At 32.1% G+C, this 19674-nt stretch overlaps 1 protein-coding gene and 1 long non-coding RNA gene across 2 annotated transcripts; one reads left to right on the forward strand and one right to left on the reverse strand.

The window, feature by feature from the left end:
• The first annotated feature begins 761 nt into the window (after positions 1 to 761).
• Positions 762 to 8306, forward strand: LOC146537158 (uncharacterized). The gene is made up of 2 exons (XR_014878115.1): positions 762 to 851; positions 7718 to 8306. It is a non-coding gene; the product is annotated as an uncharacterized LOC146537158 (long non-coding RNA).
• Positions 8307 to 8524: 218 nt separating this feature from the next.
• On the reverse strand, positions 8525 to 18939 carry spab (space blanket). The gene is made up of 6 exons (XM_085187806.1): positions 18915 to 18939; positions 16018 to 16166; positions 13215 to 13347; positions 10866 to 10973; positions 9786 to 9922; positions 8525 to 9626 (listed from the first exon to the last, which is right to left on the reverse strand). The coding sequence occupies exons 2-6, from the start codon at positions 16156 to 16158 to the stop codon at positions 9507 to 9509; spliced, it is 639 nt and encodes a 212-aa protein (XP_085043932.1). The 5' UTR covers positions 16159 to 16166; positions 18915 to 18939; the 3' UTR covers positions 8525 to 9506.
• Positions 18940 to 19674: the final 735 nt, after the last annotated feature.

Raw genomic sequence — 19674 nt, forward strand, 5'->3', positions numbered from 1 at the left:
CGGGTCCGCTAGTTTAATATATGTAACAAGATTGTTTTCATAAAAACTAAAAAAAAAACTATTTAAGTGAGATTTAAGCTATTACGAGAACAAGCTACACTATTATATTGATTATAAATTCCGGTCCAATCACGCATATAAAAATATTTCTCATATAAGAATAGGAGAGAAGAGGAGGTAACCGGAACTGCAGTCTGAATCCTCCGTAAGGTCCTCTCTATCCTGCTATGTGGGTAACAGTGTTAAAATACATCCGCAATATCATGTGGAAGTGTCGTAATGAGAACAATGGGATCAATCAAAAGATTGTAAACGCAAGGGTTGCGGGTTCACACTCTGTGGAATATATTATTTCTATTTTCTTGCTCTGGTAAGAAGAAAAAGCGCAACGTAGAGTTTCGCCACTCAACACGCAGTTCTTGTGTGGAAAAGTGGGAAACGAAGTATCTTAACACTAGATTCCCTCTGCCTACTCTGCTATAAGTATCGCCAACTATGACTAAGGTAAGTTAAATGATATTTTCCTACAAAATATGAATCAATATTTGATGTAATTCCTTACAAGAGGTTAATGTCACTGACAATAATTGTCATATATATGACAAAAGTACACAGAAATTCCAGTGCATAACACAAATAAAAGACGCGATTTTCAATCTTCTATCTTTGCAATTAGGTTTTAATTTAAATGTAAATAATTGCAAATGTTTTATTCTCATCTCATATATAAGTTGTGTTACAAATTTTTACCATTCAGTATTATTACAGCTCTTGAATAATTATTGTGAAATTCAATCAAAATGGGTTCAGTAAAATTGCTTGCTTTTTTCGCGTTTGTGTTATTGATTGAGGTAAATAAACATTTCTTTTTTCTGTAACAGAATTTCTTAATGGCAGGGCATGCAGAGAGAATATAGTATCAAGACATTCCGTTGTCCTCATTCCGCTTATATTCACGACATTCTGTTGAGTACTTGCTTTTGTTACCAGATGAAAGAAATGAAAATAATTCATTGTTCCAAGCGAATATTCACCTGACTATTTGGACGTTCAGAGTAAACACCGTGCCGCTACGCCACGACGGCCTCTCTTTATTTGCTACGTTTGACTTAATTCAAGACGATAATGTATTTCAACTGTATTAATCTCTCGATTCGGGGGAAAGTAAACAGAGTGTCTTGACACTAACACTACCTATTCGAAGCTAATCTATAACAACAATAAGATCACACCTAAACGTAGTAGCTCATTAAGATGTCTGTGAACTTAGCAGAGCATTGTCCAGCAGATCAAAAAAAAAATGGAGTTCTCTTCGCATGCACCTGAGTTCTATAGTTCCTGATAGGTTTTATAAATAGTTCTGTCGTTTTTACCCCTGAAAAAGTTATGTAAAAAAATGATCTGCTAACTTCCCTTAGCAGATCATTTTTTTGCAAATAAAAATCGGGGCGAGATCTGCACTCATAGGGATGAATAAAATAGTTCCTGATAACTTTTAACAATAGTTCTGTTAATTTCACGAAGAAAAAAATTTATAAACAGAAAAAAAGAACGTTCGTTTCGAAAATAGTTCGAAAGGTAAAGTAATTTTTAAAATTAATAAAATGATACTCAGACGCGAGAACTCTTTATTTTACAATAAAATATAAGTAGTTCTACGATATTTAGCCTGAAAGAAAACCAGAACTCTGAAAAAACTGCCAGCAGAGCATAGTTGATTGTATGAAATATTGAAAAATGTCCATTTCAACTCTTCATATGTAAAAGTACTAAATAATTTATTTCTGAATGTGCTCAAACACGAGAACTCTTATATTTCTAACAGAATATAAGTTGTTCTATTATAAAAAGCCAATTACAAAACTAGAACTCCTGTAAAAATGCCAGCAGAGCATAGTAGAAAATTCGATTTGTTGAAAAATATCAAATTAACTTGTTGCGACGAAAAATATTTTTTAAAAATATGAATATCTTGCTCAGAAGCGAGAACTCTTCATTTTTCAACAGAATACAGGTAGTTCTACGATATTTAGCCTAAAAGAAAACCAGAACTCTGAAAAAACTGCCAGCAGAGCATAGTTGATTGTATGAAATGTAGAAAAATGACAATTTTAACTCTACATATGTTAAAGTACTAAATTTTTTTTTTGAAAGTGTTCCGATACGGGAACTCTTAGATTTCTAATAAAATATGAGTTATTCTATTATACAAAGCCAATTACAAAACTAGAACTCATGTAAAAATGCCAGCAGAGCATAGTTGAAGATTGAATTTGTTGAAAAATATCAAATTAATTTGTTGAGATGCAAAAATATTTTTTAAAAATATTAATATCTTGCTCAGAAGCGAGAACTCTTCATTTTTCAACAGAATATAGGTAATTCTACGATATTTAGCCTGAATGAAAACCAGAACTCTGAAAAAACTGCCAGCAGAGCATAGTTGATTGTATGAAATGTAGAAAAATGACAATTCTAACTCTACATATGTTAAAGTACTAAATTTTTTTTTTTGAAAGTGTTCCGATACGGGAACTCTTGGATTTCTAATAGAATATGAGTTATTCTATTATACAAAGCCAATTACAAAACTAGAACTCCTGTAAAAATGCCAGCAGAGCATAGTTGAAGATTGAATTTGTTGAAAAATATCAAATTAATTTGTTGAGATGCAAAAATATTTTTTAAAAATATTAATATCTTGCTCAGAAGCGAGAACTCTTCATTTTTCAACATAATACAGGTAGTTCTACGATATTTAGCCTAAAAGAAAACCAGAACTCTGAAAAAACTGCCAGCAGAGCATAGTTGATTGTATGAAATATTGAAAAATGTCCATTTCAACTCTTCATATGTAAAAGTACTAAATAATTTATTTCTGAATGTGCTCAAACACGAGAACTCTTATATTTCTAACAGAATATAAGTTGTTCTATTATAAAAAGCCAATTACAAAACTAGAACTCCTGTAAAAATGCCAGCAGAGCATAGTAGAAAATTCGATTTGTTGAAAAATATCAAATTAACTTGTTGCGACGAAAAATATTTTTTAAAAATATGAATATCTTGCTCAGAAGCGAGAACTCTTCATTTTTCAACAGAATACAGGTAGTTCTACGATATTTAGCCTAAAAGAAAACCAGAACTCTGAAAAAACTGCCAGCAGAGCATAGTTGATTGTATGAAATGTAGAAAAATGACAATTTTAACTCTACATATGTTAAAGTACTAAATTTTTTTTTTGAAAGTGTTCCGATACGGGAACTCTTAGATTTCTAATAAAATATGAGTTATTCTATTATACAAAGCCAATTACAAAACTAGAACTCATGTAAAAATGCCAGCAGAGCATAGTTGAAGATTGAATTTGTTGAAAAATATCAAATTAATTTGTTGAGATGCAAAAATATTTTTTAAAAATATTAATATCTTGCTCAGAAGCGAGAACTCTTCATTTTTCAACAGAATACAGGTAGTTCTACGATATTTAGCCTGAATGAAAACCAGAACTCTGAAAAAACTGCCAGCAGAGCATAGTTGATTGTATGAAATGTAGAAAAATGACAATTCTAACTCTACATATGTTAAAGTACTAAATTTTTTTTTTTGAAAGTGTTCCGATACGGGAACTCTTGGATTTCTAATAGAATATGAGTTATTCTATTATACAAAGCCAATTACAAAACTAGAACTCCTGTAAAAATGCCAGCAGAGCATAGTTGAAGATTGAATTTGTTGAAAAATATCAAATTAATTTGTTGAGATGCAAAAATATTTTTTAAAAATATTAATATCTTGCTCAGAAGCGAGAACTCTTCATTTTTCAACATAATACAGGTAGTTCTACGATATTTAGCCTAAAAGAAAACCAGAACTCTGAAAAAACTGCCAGCAGAGCATTGTTGATTGTATGAAATATTGAAAAATGTCCATTTCAACTCTTCATATGTAAAAGTACTAAATAATTTATTTCTGAATGTGCTCAAACACGAGAACTCTTATATTTCTAACAGAATATAAGTTGTTCTATTATAAAAAGCCAATTACAAAACTAGAACTCCTGTAAAAATGCCAGCAGAGCATAGTAGAAAATTCGATTTGTTGAAAAATATCAAATTAACTTGTTGCGACGAAAAATATTTTTTAAAAATATGAATATCTTGCTCAGAAGCGAGAACTCTTCATTTTTCAACAGAATACAGGTAGTTCTACGATATTTAGCCTAAAAGAAAACCAGAACTCTGAAAAAACTGCCAGCAGAGCATAGTTGATTGTATGAAATGTAGAAAAATGACAATTTTAACTCTACATATGTTAAAGTACTAAATTTTTTTTTTGAAAGTGTTCCGATACGGGAACTCTTAGATTTCTAATAAAATATGAGTTATTCTATTATACAAAGCCAATTACAAAACTAGAACTCATGTAAAAATGCCAGCAGAGCATAGTTGAAGATTGAATTTGTTGAAAAATATCAAATTAATTTGTTGAGATGCAAAAATATTTTTTAAAAATATTAATATCTTGCTCAGAAGCGAGAACTCTTCATTTTTCAACAGAATATAGGTAATTCTACGATATTTAGCCTGAATGAAAACCAGAACTCTGAAAAAACTGCCAGCAGAGCATAGTTGATTGTATGAAATGTAGAAAAATGACAATTTTAACTCTACATATGTTAAAGTACTAAATTTTTTTTTTGAAAGTGTTCCGATACGGGAACTCTTAGATTTCTAATAAAATATGAGTTATTCTATTATACAAAGCCAATTACAAAACTAGAACTCCTGTAAAAATGCCAGCAGAGCATAGTTGAAAATTCGATTTGTTGAAAAATATCAAATTAACTTGTTGCGACGAAAAATATTTTTAAAAATATTAATATCTTGCTCAGAAGCGAGAACTCTTCATTTCTCAACAGAATACAGGTAGTTCTATGATATTTAGCCAAAAAGAAAACCAGAACTCTGAAAAAACTGCCAGCAGAGCATAGTTGATTGTATGAAATATTGAAAAATGTCCATTTCAACTCTTCATATGTAAAAGTACTAAATAATTTTCTATTTTAATGTGCTCAGACTCGGGAACTCTTTGATTTCTACTAGAATATGAGTAGTTCTATTATAAAAAGAAAATCATAAAACTAGAACTCCTGTAAAAATGCCAGCAGAGCATAGTTGAAAATTCGATTTCTTGAAAAATATCAAATTAACATGTTGCGACGAAAAATATTTTTTATAAATATTAATATCTTGCTCAGAAGCAAGAACTCTTCATTTTTCAATAGAATATAAGTAGTTCTATGATATTTAGTCTGAAAGAAAACCAGAACTCTGAAAAAACTGCCAGCAGAGCATAGTTGATTGTATGAAATATTGAAAAATGCCCATTTCAACTCTTCATATGTAAAAGTACTGAATAATTTTCTATTTTAATGTGCTCAGACTCGGGAACTCTTTGATTTCTACTAGAATATGAGTAGTTCTATTATAAAAAGCCAATAATTAAACAAGAACTCCTGTAAAAATGCCAGCAGAGCATACCTGAATATTCAATTTGTCGAAAAATATCAAATTTCTTATCTGAAACGCAGAAATATTTTTTTAAAATAATAAAATCGTGCTCAGAAGCGAGAAGTCTTCATTTTTCAATAGAACACAAATAGTTCTATGATATTTAGCCTGCAACAAATACAGAACTCTAAAAAAAATATTTACTACTTGTACATATGAAGAGTTGAATTTGTCATCTTTCTACATTTCACATGTTCAACTATGCTCTGCTGGCAGTTTTTTCAGAGTTCTGGTTTTCTTTCAGGCTAAATATCGTAGAAAGACTTATATTCTATTGAAAAATGAAGAGTTCTCGCTTCTGAGCAAGATATTAATATTTTTAAAAAATATTTTTCTTCGCTACAAATTAACTTGATATTTTTCGACAAATTGAATATTAAGGTATGCTCTGCTGGCATTTTTACAGGAGTTCTAGTTTTGTAATTGGCTTTTTATAATAGAAATTCTCATATTCTGTTAGAAATTAAAGAGTTCCCGAGTCTGAGCACATTAAAATAGAAAATTATTCAGTACTTTTACATATGAAGAGTTGAAATGGACATTTTTCAATATTTCATACAATCAACTATGCTCTGCTGGCAGTTTTTTCAGAGTTCTAGTTTTTTTTCAGGCTAAATATCATAGAACTACTTATATTCTATTGAACAATGAAGAGTTCTCGCTTCTGAGCTAGATATTAATATTTTAAAAAAATATTTTTCGTCGCAACATGTTAATTTGATATTTTTCAAGAAATCGAATTTTCAACTATGCTCTGCTGGCATTTTTACAGGAGTTCTAGTTTTGTAATTGGCTTTGTATAATAGAATAACTCATATTCTATTAGAAATCCAAGAGTTCCCGTATCGGAACACTTTCAAAAAAAAAAATTTAGTACTTTAACATATGTAGAGTTAAAATTGTCATTTTTCTACATTTCATACAATCAACTATGCTCTGCTGGCAGTTTTTTCAGAGTTCTGGTTTTCATTCAGGCTAAATATCGTAGAATTACCTATATTCTGTTGAAAAATGAAGAGTTCTCGCTTCTGAGCAAGATATTAATATTTTTAAAAAATATTTTTGCATCTCAACAAATTAATTTGATATTTTTCAACAAATTCAATCTTCAACTATGCTCTGCTGGCATTTTTACAGGAGTTCGAGTTTTGTAATTGGCTTTGTATAATAGAATAACTCATATTCTATTAGAAATCCAAGAGTTCCCGTATCGGAACACTTTCAAAAAAAAAAATTTAGTACTTTAACATATGTAGAGTTAGAATTGTCATTTTTCTACATTTCATACAATCAACTATGCTCTGCTGGCAGTTTTTTCAGAGTTCTGGTTTTCATTCAGGCTAAATATCGTAGAACTACCTGTATTCTGTTGAAAAATGAAGAGTTCTCGCTTCTGAGCAAGATATTAATATTTTTAAAAAATATTTTTGCATCTCAACAAATTAATTTGATATTTTTCAACAAATTCAATCTTCAACTATGCTCTGCTGGCATTTTTACAGGAGTTCTAGTTTTGTAATTGGCTTTGTATAATAGAATAACTCATATTCTGTTAGAAATCCAAGAGTTCCCGTGTCTGAACACTTTCAAAAAAAAATATTTAGTACTTTTACATATGAAGACTTAAAATAGACATTTTTGAATATTTCATACAATCAACTATGCTCTGCTGGCAGTTTTTTCAGAGTTCTGGTTTTCTTTCAGGCTAAATATCGTAGAACTACTTATATTTTATTGTAAAATAAAGAGTTCTCGCGTCTGAGTATCATTTTATTAATTTTAAAAATTACTTTACCTTTCGAACTATTTTCGAAACGAACGTTCTTTTTTTCTGTTTAAAAATTTTTTTCTTCGTGAAATTAACAGAACTATTGTTAAAAATTATCAGGAACTATTTTATTCATCCCTATGAGTGCAGATCTCGCCCCGATTTTTATTTGCAAAAAAATGATCTGCTAAGGGAAGTTAGCAGATCATTTTTTTACATAACTTTTTCAGGGGTAAAAACGACAGAACTATTTATAAAACCTATCAGGAACTATAGAACTCAGGTGCATGCGAAGAGAACTCCATTTTTTTTTTGATCTGCTGGACAATGCTCTGCTAAGTTCACAGACATCTCATTAAGTATTCTTTTATTTCAGATCGTTTCCAGTCACTGGATCGGCGGATTTGGTTATCCTCCGCCTCCTATCGTCGTTGGCGGATTCGGAGGTTTCGGAGGTTTCGGTTACGGTGGATACAGAGGTTTCGGTCCACATTACGGGGGTTTTGGAGGAGGTTTCTATAGGAACGTGGGGTTTGGACTTCCGCCGCCGCCTCCCCCTTTCTTTGGTTAGATCTTTTGAAAAAAAAACTAGCAATCCAAATATCATTGCAAAATTATACAATTTTTTACCATAAATGGATGGATGGATGGATCTTGTGTTAATGTTATCAGAATACGAAAGTAATTCAGATTAGTAAATAAATAAGTGTGTAGAACAAGCGGGCGAAGCCGCGAGCCGTTCGCTGGCGTATAATGTAAGACTAAATAATTTTAAGTGAAAATATCAATGATTTTGAAAAAAGAAAATGAAATGATTTTGACGAATTTATTTTTGTCGAAGTGAAGTGATATCGTATAATTCTACATATTATTTTTGTATCTAAAAAAACAAAGATTACTAACAGTATTGTTTTGTAGTATATGTGATAATTGTTGTGATAATAAAATATGCTATTATTGCAAAATATATTTTTTTTCCATGGTTTCATCGATAAAAATACTGTTTTCACTATTGTATTTTGACGAATTTCTAAAAATATTTAGTGTTTATTTTTTATTTTTATTTCCATCCCTTATTTCACCCCCCATGCCGATGAAATCAGAGATATAACAAAAGAAAAATTGATTTTTTTTTCTTTATTTAAATATATATAAATGGGGATAAATAAATAAAAAAAATCCATTGCTGACATGATTTGTATATTATAACACATATTATATTTAATAAGTAATAATTGTAACACCAGATCTTACATTTAACAACGTACAGTAAACTTTTAACTTTCAACCGGGTATCTATTACTACGAAGCGTTTAGGCCATTTTCAGACGTATCTGAAAAGATTGAAAAGAAAGATATTTAATATCTTCAACAGTTTTTTTTATAATTTTTGGCAGAAAATATATGATTTTATTTATTTAAATTTTAAAATTTAAATTTAAATTTATAAGAAAATACTTAGACACCATCAGACTTATGCTACACTTAGGAGAAACGGTGATATGCATAATATTTTTTTTTGTTCTAGACTAAAAAGTAGGTATATATTAAAAAAAGTTATATTATATTATGATATGTTTCCTAGGCACCTAGATCTTAAATTTTAATAGTAAAATTAAGCAAAAACCTTACACTATAATGCCTAATATAACATCAATAATTTTTATAATCTATATAAATGCCTCAGCCAATGATATGTTTTAGTTTCGATAATGAAGTTATACGACTAAGTTAAATATTAAAGATTAAACATTTTAAAATTTCTAATTTTAATAACACTCATAAGATTTACTTAACACTAAAACTACACACAGTATTTTTCAGTAAAAACTAAAATTCACATTCTTCTACACACTTTTTTTTATTTATCTTTTTTTATGAATTATTTGAAATTAAAGAACAACTCGGTAACCATTATTCGAAGCGATTATTTCTGTTATTTTTTTAAGTCATCGTCGTTAAAAATAAAGAAAAAAAAATCTTATATATGCAAAAGTATTTAACTTGTCAATATAGTAATATTATTTTCTTTAATACATATTAAATAATTAAACCTAATTTTAAAACAAACAAAATTTCTTTTGTATACAACAAACTCATCAAGACGACAATAATAATGAGAAAGCCCTAAAAAAATAAAAAGTAAAAAAAACTTTTTTTAACGTTTAATGCATTCTATATACGCCAATCCTCTTCTCGCCGGCAGTGTGCTGTACAATCTCACGGATCTGGTCGGTGGCCACTGGCCCAATGCACACGAGGGGCTCCTTGAAGTAGCCGCAGCTCTGGAAAATAAATTATAACTTAATACGGTTTTATTTATAGTTCGTTAAATTAATTTAGCATCACGCTCTATCCCGCAAATAGCAGGCTAGGCAGAGGGAACGTGGATTTCCATTAAAGTTTTGAGTTGATAAATAAGAAGTATTTGATTATTGTTCTACCTTTCGTGGTTTCTGGCGATGTCTACGTTGCATGATGCAGCAGAGCCCGCGGGTGATGTCGCATTCACTGGATGAGGCGCAGTCCTCGTTGTATTGCTTGTGGCCAGCAGACGGGGGACGACAGACGTGCATTTCACCTAGAGTTAGGATTATCAAGATTATTGATTCAAATACCTGGGGGATGGATCGTACTAGTAAGTATTGTATTGTAAGTTAAATTTGTTTGGCTGAAATTTAAGATGTGATATAGAAAATTCATTTCTTTCCGTTCCCGTAGTAATTTCGAGAATTCTTCCCTTAGTGCTCCCTCCCTAGGTCTAATAGTTTTGCTAGTGTGTTCAGTCAGTCAGTAACAGAAGAGTTTTATAAATATTAAAATCTTTTTACGATAACAAAACAATTAAAAACTGTTTTGTTACAATTTTTTTTTTTTTTTCATAAGCAAAAATTTTAATAATATTGTTTACATTTCAAAAAGATTTTCATGTGAACATCTGCATTGAAAAACATGTTGGCACGTCAAAACTTCAGTGAAACGAAGATAAATGATCAAAGGCACTCCCTATTTCCATTTATCTTGAGATATTCTTGAAAGGATTCACTTTGGATAAGGGTAAAATAGGAATGAAAATAGTAATGTTACGTTTGGGAATATTGTATAGGAAAATGTACTAAAATTACACATTTGCCAAGTACCTAAAGGTGAAGGGCGTCGTATGTGACGGTCTACTCACTATAAAGGAACTGATGAATGAAAAAAAAGGCATTATAAAGAAATAAGAATTATGGGTTAGGGGATGGTTTATGGATTTTATCGCCATTCGAAGGAAAGATTATAAGTATTCTTTAAGTTATGTTCCTTTCTCTAGTTTGGGATTGGGATTGATTGAAATTAAAAAAAAGTGTAGTAATAATATTCAATTTCAACCAATTTTATTGTCCATGTTCCCTTGTAATCAGTCAAAGCTAAAAAAACTATAGTATTTTAATAAAAAATGGAATGATACCTAACCTAACCTGAAAACTAACCTAACTAAAGAAAAAAATATATAAATGCTAAAATATGTAAAATATTCTTACCTGGCACAACTTCTTCGCATACAAGTCCGGCGTCACATTGGTTCTCGCGGTTACACATTTCACCTAGTTTTCTAGCAGCAAACGCCGGAAGACAACGTCCTCCATCCTCTGAAACAAAATTTATATTTAAAAAAAAAATTGAGCGCTTTGAAACGAGGCTCAAACCCACTTCTCTTGGAAGCATAAAAAAGTTTTAATTTTTTTTTTCCCTTTTTGTGTAAATTCATGTACACATGGTCTTTTCAGCTTTATCTCGCATATAGCAGGATAGGCAAAGATATCCTAATTATCTTATCTTCTTTTTCAATTCTACTTTTGTGTCGTTCCGAGTTAAGTGGTAGATTTCACCGCCGCTGTTTGTAATTGGTATTTAAGGTGTTGTTCCACTGCGCCATAGTGGTTTAAAAATAGTGACTAATCATTATTTTTCACTATACATAATTATTTTCATTGTCAGTCCAACAGTTGACAGTTCATTTACCTAAACGGGAGTGGCTTCTTGATGGGTGCCATTAGATTAATTACACTTTATATTTATTACTTTATGATAGTTTATATAAGAAGCCTGGCAGTTACCTATTTTTTTTAATTCTCTTATATAAAAATCAAATGTCCTAATTATCTTAGATGAATCTGGAATGTTTGTTACTTTTTTAAATTAATACAAAATAAGTATAAAACTTATAGTCTTCTTACTCTGGGCGATAAACTAATTGTAAGTCTATGGGAAATGCCGAATAAATGATGATTACGCGGCAAATAAAATTGACAGACTTAAGTTTGCGGACGTATACAGTTATTTTGTATGAAACGAACTACCAATATAACTGTGTAGTGTTTTTTTTTCCAATAAATTATTAACATTTTATTTCTCTACTTTCATTCTCCATTTTCTGCCGAATTCGAGAGGTATTCTTATTAAGTGGCACTCAACCATTGACAAATAAATTTAACGCCATGCTTTTCGTTGTTACTGGATGATGAAATTAATATATAAGTATGTATAATATAAATATAACTAGATATAATAAGTAACATTAATATTTTCCCTAAGCTGGAAAGGCTACGTGTTTAATTATTATTTATTTCTTATGTTTTAATTTAAAACTCAAGCCATTTTATACTTCACTAGCTAAAACCATAATTGCCAAGGCCCTAGACGTCGTGTCAAGTGTTCTCACGAAATGGCAAAAGTTACGACGAGACGGCATGAAGAGGTATGAAACTTTTATGCTATATTTCAAGACATTTTTTTTTAAAGTAAAATCAGTAAAAAATTTTAGATTAATTGTATTTTCTCGTTCGGATAGACTATGTGCGGCGTTAGGATTCGCTAGTCAACACTCAAATGTTATACTTAATTTAACTTCAATTGCATTGCATAGCAGGGTGGGCAGAGGGACCGAGTGTTAAAACACTTTGTTATCTTGTGTAGGTACCAGGCCGGGGAAATGAAAATAGATACAAATATTCACTTCCCCAGGCAGGCATCGAACCCACGACTGGTGCGTTGGCAGGCAAATGTTCTTCTACACGATTGCCTTCGGCGGTATATAATTACTTAACGATAAATATTTTTTGTCCTTGTTAGAATCGAATCCGAGACCACCACGCCCATAGCATGTTATAAGTATTCAAATTACCTACACTATTAACAGTTGCTAATAATAAATTAAAAATAAAGTTGACATTAAACTTGCAAAGCCAAATTAGCATTTAAAACTGCTTTAGCATGTTTCAGTACAAATACAGGAAAATGCAATCTTAGTTCACGTTAATCCTATATTAAAATGTTTGCTATACTTTTTTCATACTTACCTATTGTAAAACTTTTTACGATTTATTGCTAAATTAATTTTAAGGCGTCGTAGCGCAGCAGCTAATTTAAATTAATTATAGGTTCGAGTGGGCATCGAACCCACATCCGACAGGTGAGTCGCACAGTCAGACGTTGTCCTACTACGCCACGATAGCCCTATTAAAATTCATCATCATCAGCCTGTCCTCATCATTGCTAAGCGTATGCCTCTCCAATGGCACGCCATTTTTGATCGATATCGATCTCCGGCTTTTGGCATCCATTCGGTGCCTGCTTGCCTAAGTTATCACCCTGCCTAGCTGGACGACATCTTACACTACTGTTGCTGAGGATCCGTGAGTGTGAGAGAGAGACCGAGAGACTGAGAGAGCCTATTTACTATTTAATTACCAGTCCACTGCCACTTCAGGTTGTTAATTCAAGCAATGTCTCAAAAATTTACGGAAAGTGGGGAATTGAATATCTTAATACTAGATTCCAGCTGTCTTCACTATTATATGCAGGAAAAACGCTAAAAAATATTAACTTACCTGTCTCTAAACACATGAGTCCGCGGCAGCAGTCGCCGTTAGTGATACAGGGTGCGCTGTAGCAGTGGGTGTCATCAGCATCTTCAATTCGGTTGCCTTCCAACGCCTCTGCGTAAATCTCTTCGGGTTCCACCTATTACAAAAAGGATATTATATAAAAATAAATATTTAGTTTTTTAGCTTTACACTGTATTCCGTATTAAGCCCGGGCAGAGAGATATCCCGTAGGGAGAACTTGGGATGCTATGTTTCCATTAAGACGCTTCCGTTTCCCACTTTCCAACAAATCCTGCAGATACTGTGTGTTGAGTACCGGAATTTCCACTGAACTGAGCATTTTAGTGAAATGAAAATATTAAATATTAAATTTGCTCGAGCGGAAATCAAACCCACACCCTGTCGCGTTTACAATACCATACTTGTTTCCTTACCCCTAAAAATATTAATAAATGCAACGCAAAACGCTGCGCAATGCCCCCAGAATTCAGCAGGAAATGGGGAACGGAGTGTCCTAACACTAGGTTCCCTCTACCCTGCTGTCTGAGGGATAGAGCGTGAAGCTGATTTAAGTAACAAGACAGCATCGAATCTAAAATTAGAGTGAACATATTATCCAAATACCTCACAATGATTTTAATAAATTATAAATAGGAATAGTCTTACAGAATGTTCTAATAGAGAGCCTAGTAGATATTCAGTGTTTAGTATTCAGGGCGGTGTGTGGGGAACTGTAAAATCGATAACGGCATTATAATAACAGCGCCGCTTTATTCGAACGTTTTTGGACAGAATACTGCAAAACAATATATTTACGTATAAAAAGAATATTTCTTTTTAGCATCACCCTGTATTGAAATTCCAAAAAATATCTCATAAAAATTTGGTGCTTATTTGAAACGTTCACTTGTATTGTATGGTAATTTACTTCTTTCTTAGTTAATTGCTCGGGAATATTTTGAAACGTGATCAAAGCGAGTCCCTTTGATATTTCAGTTCAAATTTATAATATTAATTAAAGCTTTATCAAGAAATTATATAAAGATATATTTGTTACGTTCTTTTTTCGATGCGGTAGGTACTTGTATACAGCGTGAAGCTAAAATAAACAAAAAAATAAATATTTTTTATTAGTAAATATAATTACCTTATTATAATTTAGGCTTTTATACATAAGACACTCCGTTCCTTACTTATCGTTATATTTTAAAGACATTGCTTGTTGAGTGACGTAAATCACCGGCGGGCTTTGTCTACCAGAGTGGAAGAATAAAGAAAATATTCATATACAATCATATTCTCGAGTGGGAATCGAACCCAAAACCATCGCATCTACAATCAGACGTTGTCACTACAGCCCCTAAATTTAAATTTCCCTCTAAATCAATATAGTACGTCATCGAAATGTCACTAGACAAATGTTAAATGGACTAGAAGTGACCTTTCCGAGCCAAGCGACGTTCAGATTATTGAAAGTGATAGCTTGGAAACGTAACAACAGAACAGATGAACGGATGAATATATTTTTTTATTAAAAAAGATTTTACCTGGTCAAAAACGAAAAACCAAGATTTGTGTATGTTTATTGTGCATTCTGGGCCAGGATTCATAATGCGTTCTTAACTCTAAGATTTTTGAATGAAAACGACATCTCAAGATCGATCTCAGAGTTGAGAGCAGCTTATAAATAATGAAATCTAAACAATGATCATTATATTATAAAGACTTCCACGATTAAAATTCTTTTAACTATCTATAAACTTCATCCAAAAGAATGTTTCAACTTAAACCAATAGTTCTTGAGAATCACGCTCATGAGTAGACAAAGAGAAGTGCCAATACTCTCCATTATCATCTTCCACTTGGGGAGAAAGAAATATTTTCATTTCCTCTCTTTGTTACAAGGCATAGCGCGGCGATATACTCCGGCGATCAACACAAAATATCTTGAAAATTTTGCGGTGAGATCTCTCTGCCTATCCTGCTATATCCGGGGTACAGCGTGAAGCTAAAAATACTATTTATATCGTCTATATGTATTATATATGTATTAAGAAACATATACTTATAAAATATGTACATATATTCCTTTCTGAGAGCATAACTCTACCTTCATTTGAAAGTAACAACATTGTGATTGAAAAACATCGATGTTTCTGACATTCGATAAATTGACAGAAAACGAATTGGAATCTGTTTTATATGAAATTATGATTTAAAAAATGTTTATTTTTCCTATTTAGATTGTCTGTTTTTTATTTACTAGACACATTTTCTGCTAAATTAGCTTTTGCTGTCGTTTTTTCTATTATGTTCTCAAAGAAAAAGCCCGAACGAAGATATGTATATATGTCCTCAATTATCGTTTTTACGTAAACTTCAACTATTTTTTTTTCTTAACTGCTATTTGTAGACACAAGGAACCTGGGAATCTAGTGTTAGGGCACTCCGTTTCCACTAAATAAAAATATGTATGGGTAAATAAATACTAGAAGGTAGGCAAAAACTCGGTAAAAGCTTTGTACTTTGTTCAAGCAAAACAACCGCACCAAAGCCATCAACAACATGTGCGGTACAACATTTTAATGTAGTTCCTAAAACTTCGCCGCTTTCGCTGAAAACTTTTATGTACAATTTTAGTTTTATAGTGTGTTTTACAAACGAGGTGCTTTTTTATTTTAATCTTTGGGTGGCGTCATTTATAAAGACGCTTTTTGATATTGATAGTAAAGTAAATGTTTTAAAACTCGTTTTAAAACTCGTTGACCGTACTGTATATGCGGGATTGTTTCAGAATGAAACTTACCTGTCCATAAGGATAATGGCGATAGGGAGATCTCCCATACCCCAAATTCGCCAGCATATCAGAGCTGAACCGGTTGAACAGTCCTCCCCACGCGTGGGCGGAGCTCAGGCAGGCGATGAGGAGTAACGCACTGGCAGCCATTTTGATCCCTAGATAATAAAAGATTTAATTATATTAAATATCCAAATTTCTCTGTTTTCTGTCTTGGAAATGTAATAAGACAAGAGCTACTTAATTAAATTTATAATCGATATACTCGTATGAACATGTAAACGAAGTATTATTTTCCGGTTACGGTAAAAACAGCCCTTTATGTACATATATTTAAATAAGAAACTTATTATTGAGGCCGACGTAGCGCAGGGGCTCAAGCGTGTAACTGTAAATGTTACGCTTGTAGGTTCGATTCTCACTCGGGGGCGTGAAATATTTAATATTTTCAATTCCTCGCTCTGGTAACAAGGCAAACCGTGGCGTTTAGTTCCGCCAGTCAATACGAGATACCTCGAGATTTCGGTCCAAAATCTTAATGGAAACGGGTATCTTAATACGGAGGGATACAGCTAAGTGAAAAAAAAGGTTTTAGTACCCTCGTTGGTTAATTCTAGTTTTGTTTGATCATGCTTCTATGTCACAACTTTTGCGAATTTGCTAGCAAAGTTGGAAGGAAAAATAATAATTAGATAAACAAGTTTAGAAAGAAATCTAATTCGGTCCCCAAATAATCTGTTTCAGAACTGACTACAGGCATCTTCTATAGGGCTATAGGATCGCAGTGGCATAGCGTTTGACCGTAAAGGTTCGATTCGTATACAAGAATATATTTTTTTAAATGGCGGCGTTGATTTTCACCACTCAACACGCAATATCTGCAGAATTTGTCGGCAAGTGGGGAACGGAATGTCTTAACAGAAGGTTCCCCTCTGCCCTTTGCTTTTGCTGTTTGCAGAATACAGAATGAAGCCCAAAAAAAGAACAAATAAAAAATATAACTCGTGAATTGTAAGTTATACCTAATAAAGTCACAAAATTTCCAACAAATTTCCCAAAAAAAATCCAATTAGGAAGATGAATTTCAATTGAAGGTCTATAGAGTCCTCAAAAAATCCTGAGCGCACAAATTCTTTTTGTAAGTATTCCTGTTATCAAGTTGAATATTAATTGCCGCTTCGGGCGGTTTAATACAAATGGCTTCGAAGTCTCTTTCTGAATCATCCTACTCAAAACCCACGTAATAAAGTAAATACTTTACCGATTTTAAGGAAAAGAATCTTTTATTTATTTTAATTTATTATTTCCATAAGAAACACCTTGATTCTGAGTTCGATTCGTATTTGGAGTATTAGAATATTTTCAAATCCTCCCTTTAATAACATTTCAAAGCGCGGTGTTGAGTTCCGCCACTTCACGTGCGACTTACGCGCAAAGTTTCGACGCTTGAACAGTGCGTGGGGAACGGAGTGTCTTAACCCTGCATGATACCGCGTGAATTTAAAAAAAGTATCGATTAATCGATCGAAAAAGTTTATATCGATAGAGTTCAGATAAAAATGTTCTTATTGTGCAACTACAATATTGCTACCTTTGAAAATTTTCTAACAATTTCTAATATAAAAATATAAATAGGTATATATAATACTAGGGACCTTGAAATATTTAGTATTTTTATTTGCCCGCTCTGGTAACGAGGCAAAGAATGACGTTGAATTCGGGCACTCACCGCTATGCCTCAAGAATTTGAAGAAAAAAAAATGCATATTAAATTATTATAAATAAAATTAGACGTTCAATACGTCGCAATTGGGACTCATTTAGCACGCGATGTTAGTATTAATTACGCTCTGGGTGAAATAAAAAAAAGTTGATAAAAAAGATATACGGAAAATTTACGATAAAATATAGAAAAACCAAAAAAGAATAATCGAGGTACCTAAAATATGCTTATATGAATTACTCTAGATCTAGTAATATACTTTAGGTAGGTATAGGTAGGAAAAGGGAATCTTTGTTAAGACACTGTGTTCCCAATGCTCTTCTTAGTTTTCTAGACATTAAATGTAGAAAGGCAGAACTTAATGCCACGCTTTGTCTTGTTACCAGAACTAAGAAATGAAAATAATTGAATCCCAATTAAAGTAATAAATGAAAATAATTGATTGGAAATCGAACTTATAACAGTCGCATTTACAGTCGGACACTGGCCACTGTGCCACCTCGGCCTCTAGATCGAATATTAAAAGATTATTTTATTTAAAACATGAAATAACTATCAAAGGAAATTATTATTCAATCAAATATATTTGAAAAAATTTAACATTATAATAGAGAAGAAGTAAGTAACATGTAAAACAACAGCTTTTCGTTTTTTCCCTTCCCTTTTTTCCCCTTAACAGAGTAGAACGTAAAATAAAGACACTCCGTTCCCCACCGCCTAACTTTGCGTGTTGATTGGCAGATTTTAACGCCGCTCTTTGTCCACTACGGCGGAGAAATTAAAATAATTCAAATATATTCGTTCTCCCGAGGGTCCATATAATGTGCCACTGCTTCACATTCATATAAAAAAACTTCCGGAAAGTTTTTAGTTTAAATTTAATATGTTTTAAAGTGTTGTTAATATCGCCGTTTTGATGTTTTGATAGTGAAGAGACTCAACTCACATATTACAATTTTAGAGACAATAAACAAAAATATAATTTGTCTCTATACTCTCTGAATTAAAAAGTATTTTGTTAATAAGATTTTTCTTTTATTTTGTGTAACCGTTCTAATTTAATTTTAATTTCCATTGTCTCGAAATTCTTAAGATATGGGATAGCTCTCTTCACTTCCAAGGCGACACTTACATATATACAGACATATATGATATATTCTAGACAGGAAGAAGGGTAGCTTACCTGTTCGTCGTCTGGCCGCTACTGAGTGTAGTTACCGAATGAGATCCATACCAGCGCCCTCAATGCGCATGGCTCAGGGAGTGGGCAGAGAGACGCGTTCATACTTGCAGTTTTATATGGCTATACAATATTTTATTAATATATATTTATTTTTTTAAAAGTTTCTAATTTCTTAATCTTGAACATGATGAATTCTCAAGGATCAGATCTAAGAAGTAGTCATTTATGTGACTATATCCACCACTCAATATAAGAAATGTCTCGAAAATTGGGCGAAATGTAGAGAACAATTTATGCATTGCTCATTGCATCATCAGATTGCGAGTTGCAGGCATAGGTCACCTTCACCGATCCGAAAGAAGGATGTGGAATTAATGGTCTAAGCCTAAATGTGAGTAAGTCAAAGGTTCTGGTATTTGAAGTTCTAGTATTTTTAGTAGATACTGAAGATACAAAATGGACGTGGAAAGGCGTATTTCTACCGGTAATAGAGTCATGTGGTTGTCAACGTCAGCATAGCCTCACGTTTAGCCGTACGCAAAGCAATATTGATACAGACGGTTTTATAGCGAAGAAGAATTAAAGAAAGATAAATACTGTGGAGATCTCTTCGTAGTTCAGTTTAGTTAATTGTATTATTCTATACATGTCGTATTAATTGGTGGAACTTAATGTCGCGCTTTTTTAAGAATATTGTTATTTTTTCTAAAAACTTAGCCGTCGTGTCTTAAACGTAATCTGACAATATAACGTGGCCTTA

This window comes from Heliconius melpomene, chromosome 7 (assembly GCF_056956725.1).
Source record: "Heliconius melpomene rosina isolate 202511_hmr_F chromosome 7, ASM5695672v1, whole genome shotgun sequence".
Taxonomy (NCBI): domain Eukaryota; kingdom Metazoa; phylum Arthropoda; class Insecta; order Lepidoptera; family Nymphalidae; genus Heliconius; species Heliconius melpomene.

Coding starts and splice junctions, on each gene's coding strand:
- spab (XM_085187806.1), bottom strand. CDS start 16,158: ATGGCTGCCAGTGCGTTACTCCTCATCGCCTGCCTGAGCTCCGCCCAC. Junction 13,348..16,017: donor GCCATTATCCTTATGGACAG/GTAAGTTTCATT, acceptor TTTTTGTAATAG/GTGGAACCCGAAGAGATTTA. Junction 9,627..9,785: donor ATCGCCAGAAACCACGAAAG/GTAGAACAATAA, acceptor TTTATTTTCCAG/AGCTGCGGCTACTTCAAGGA.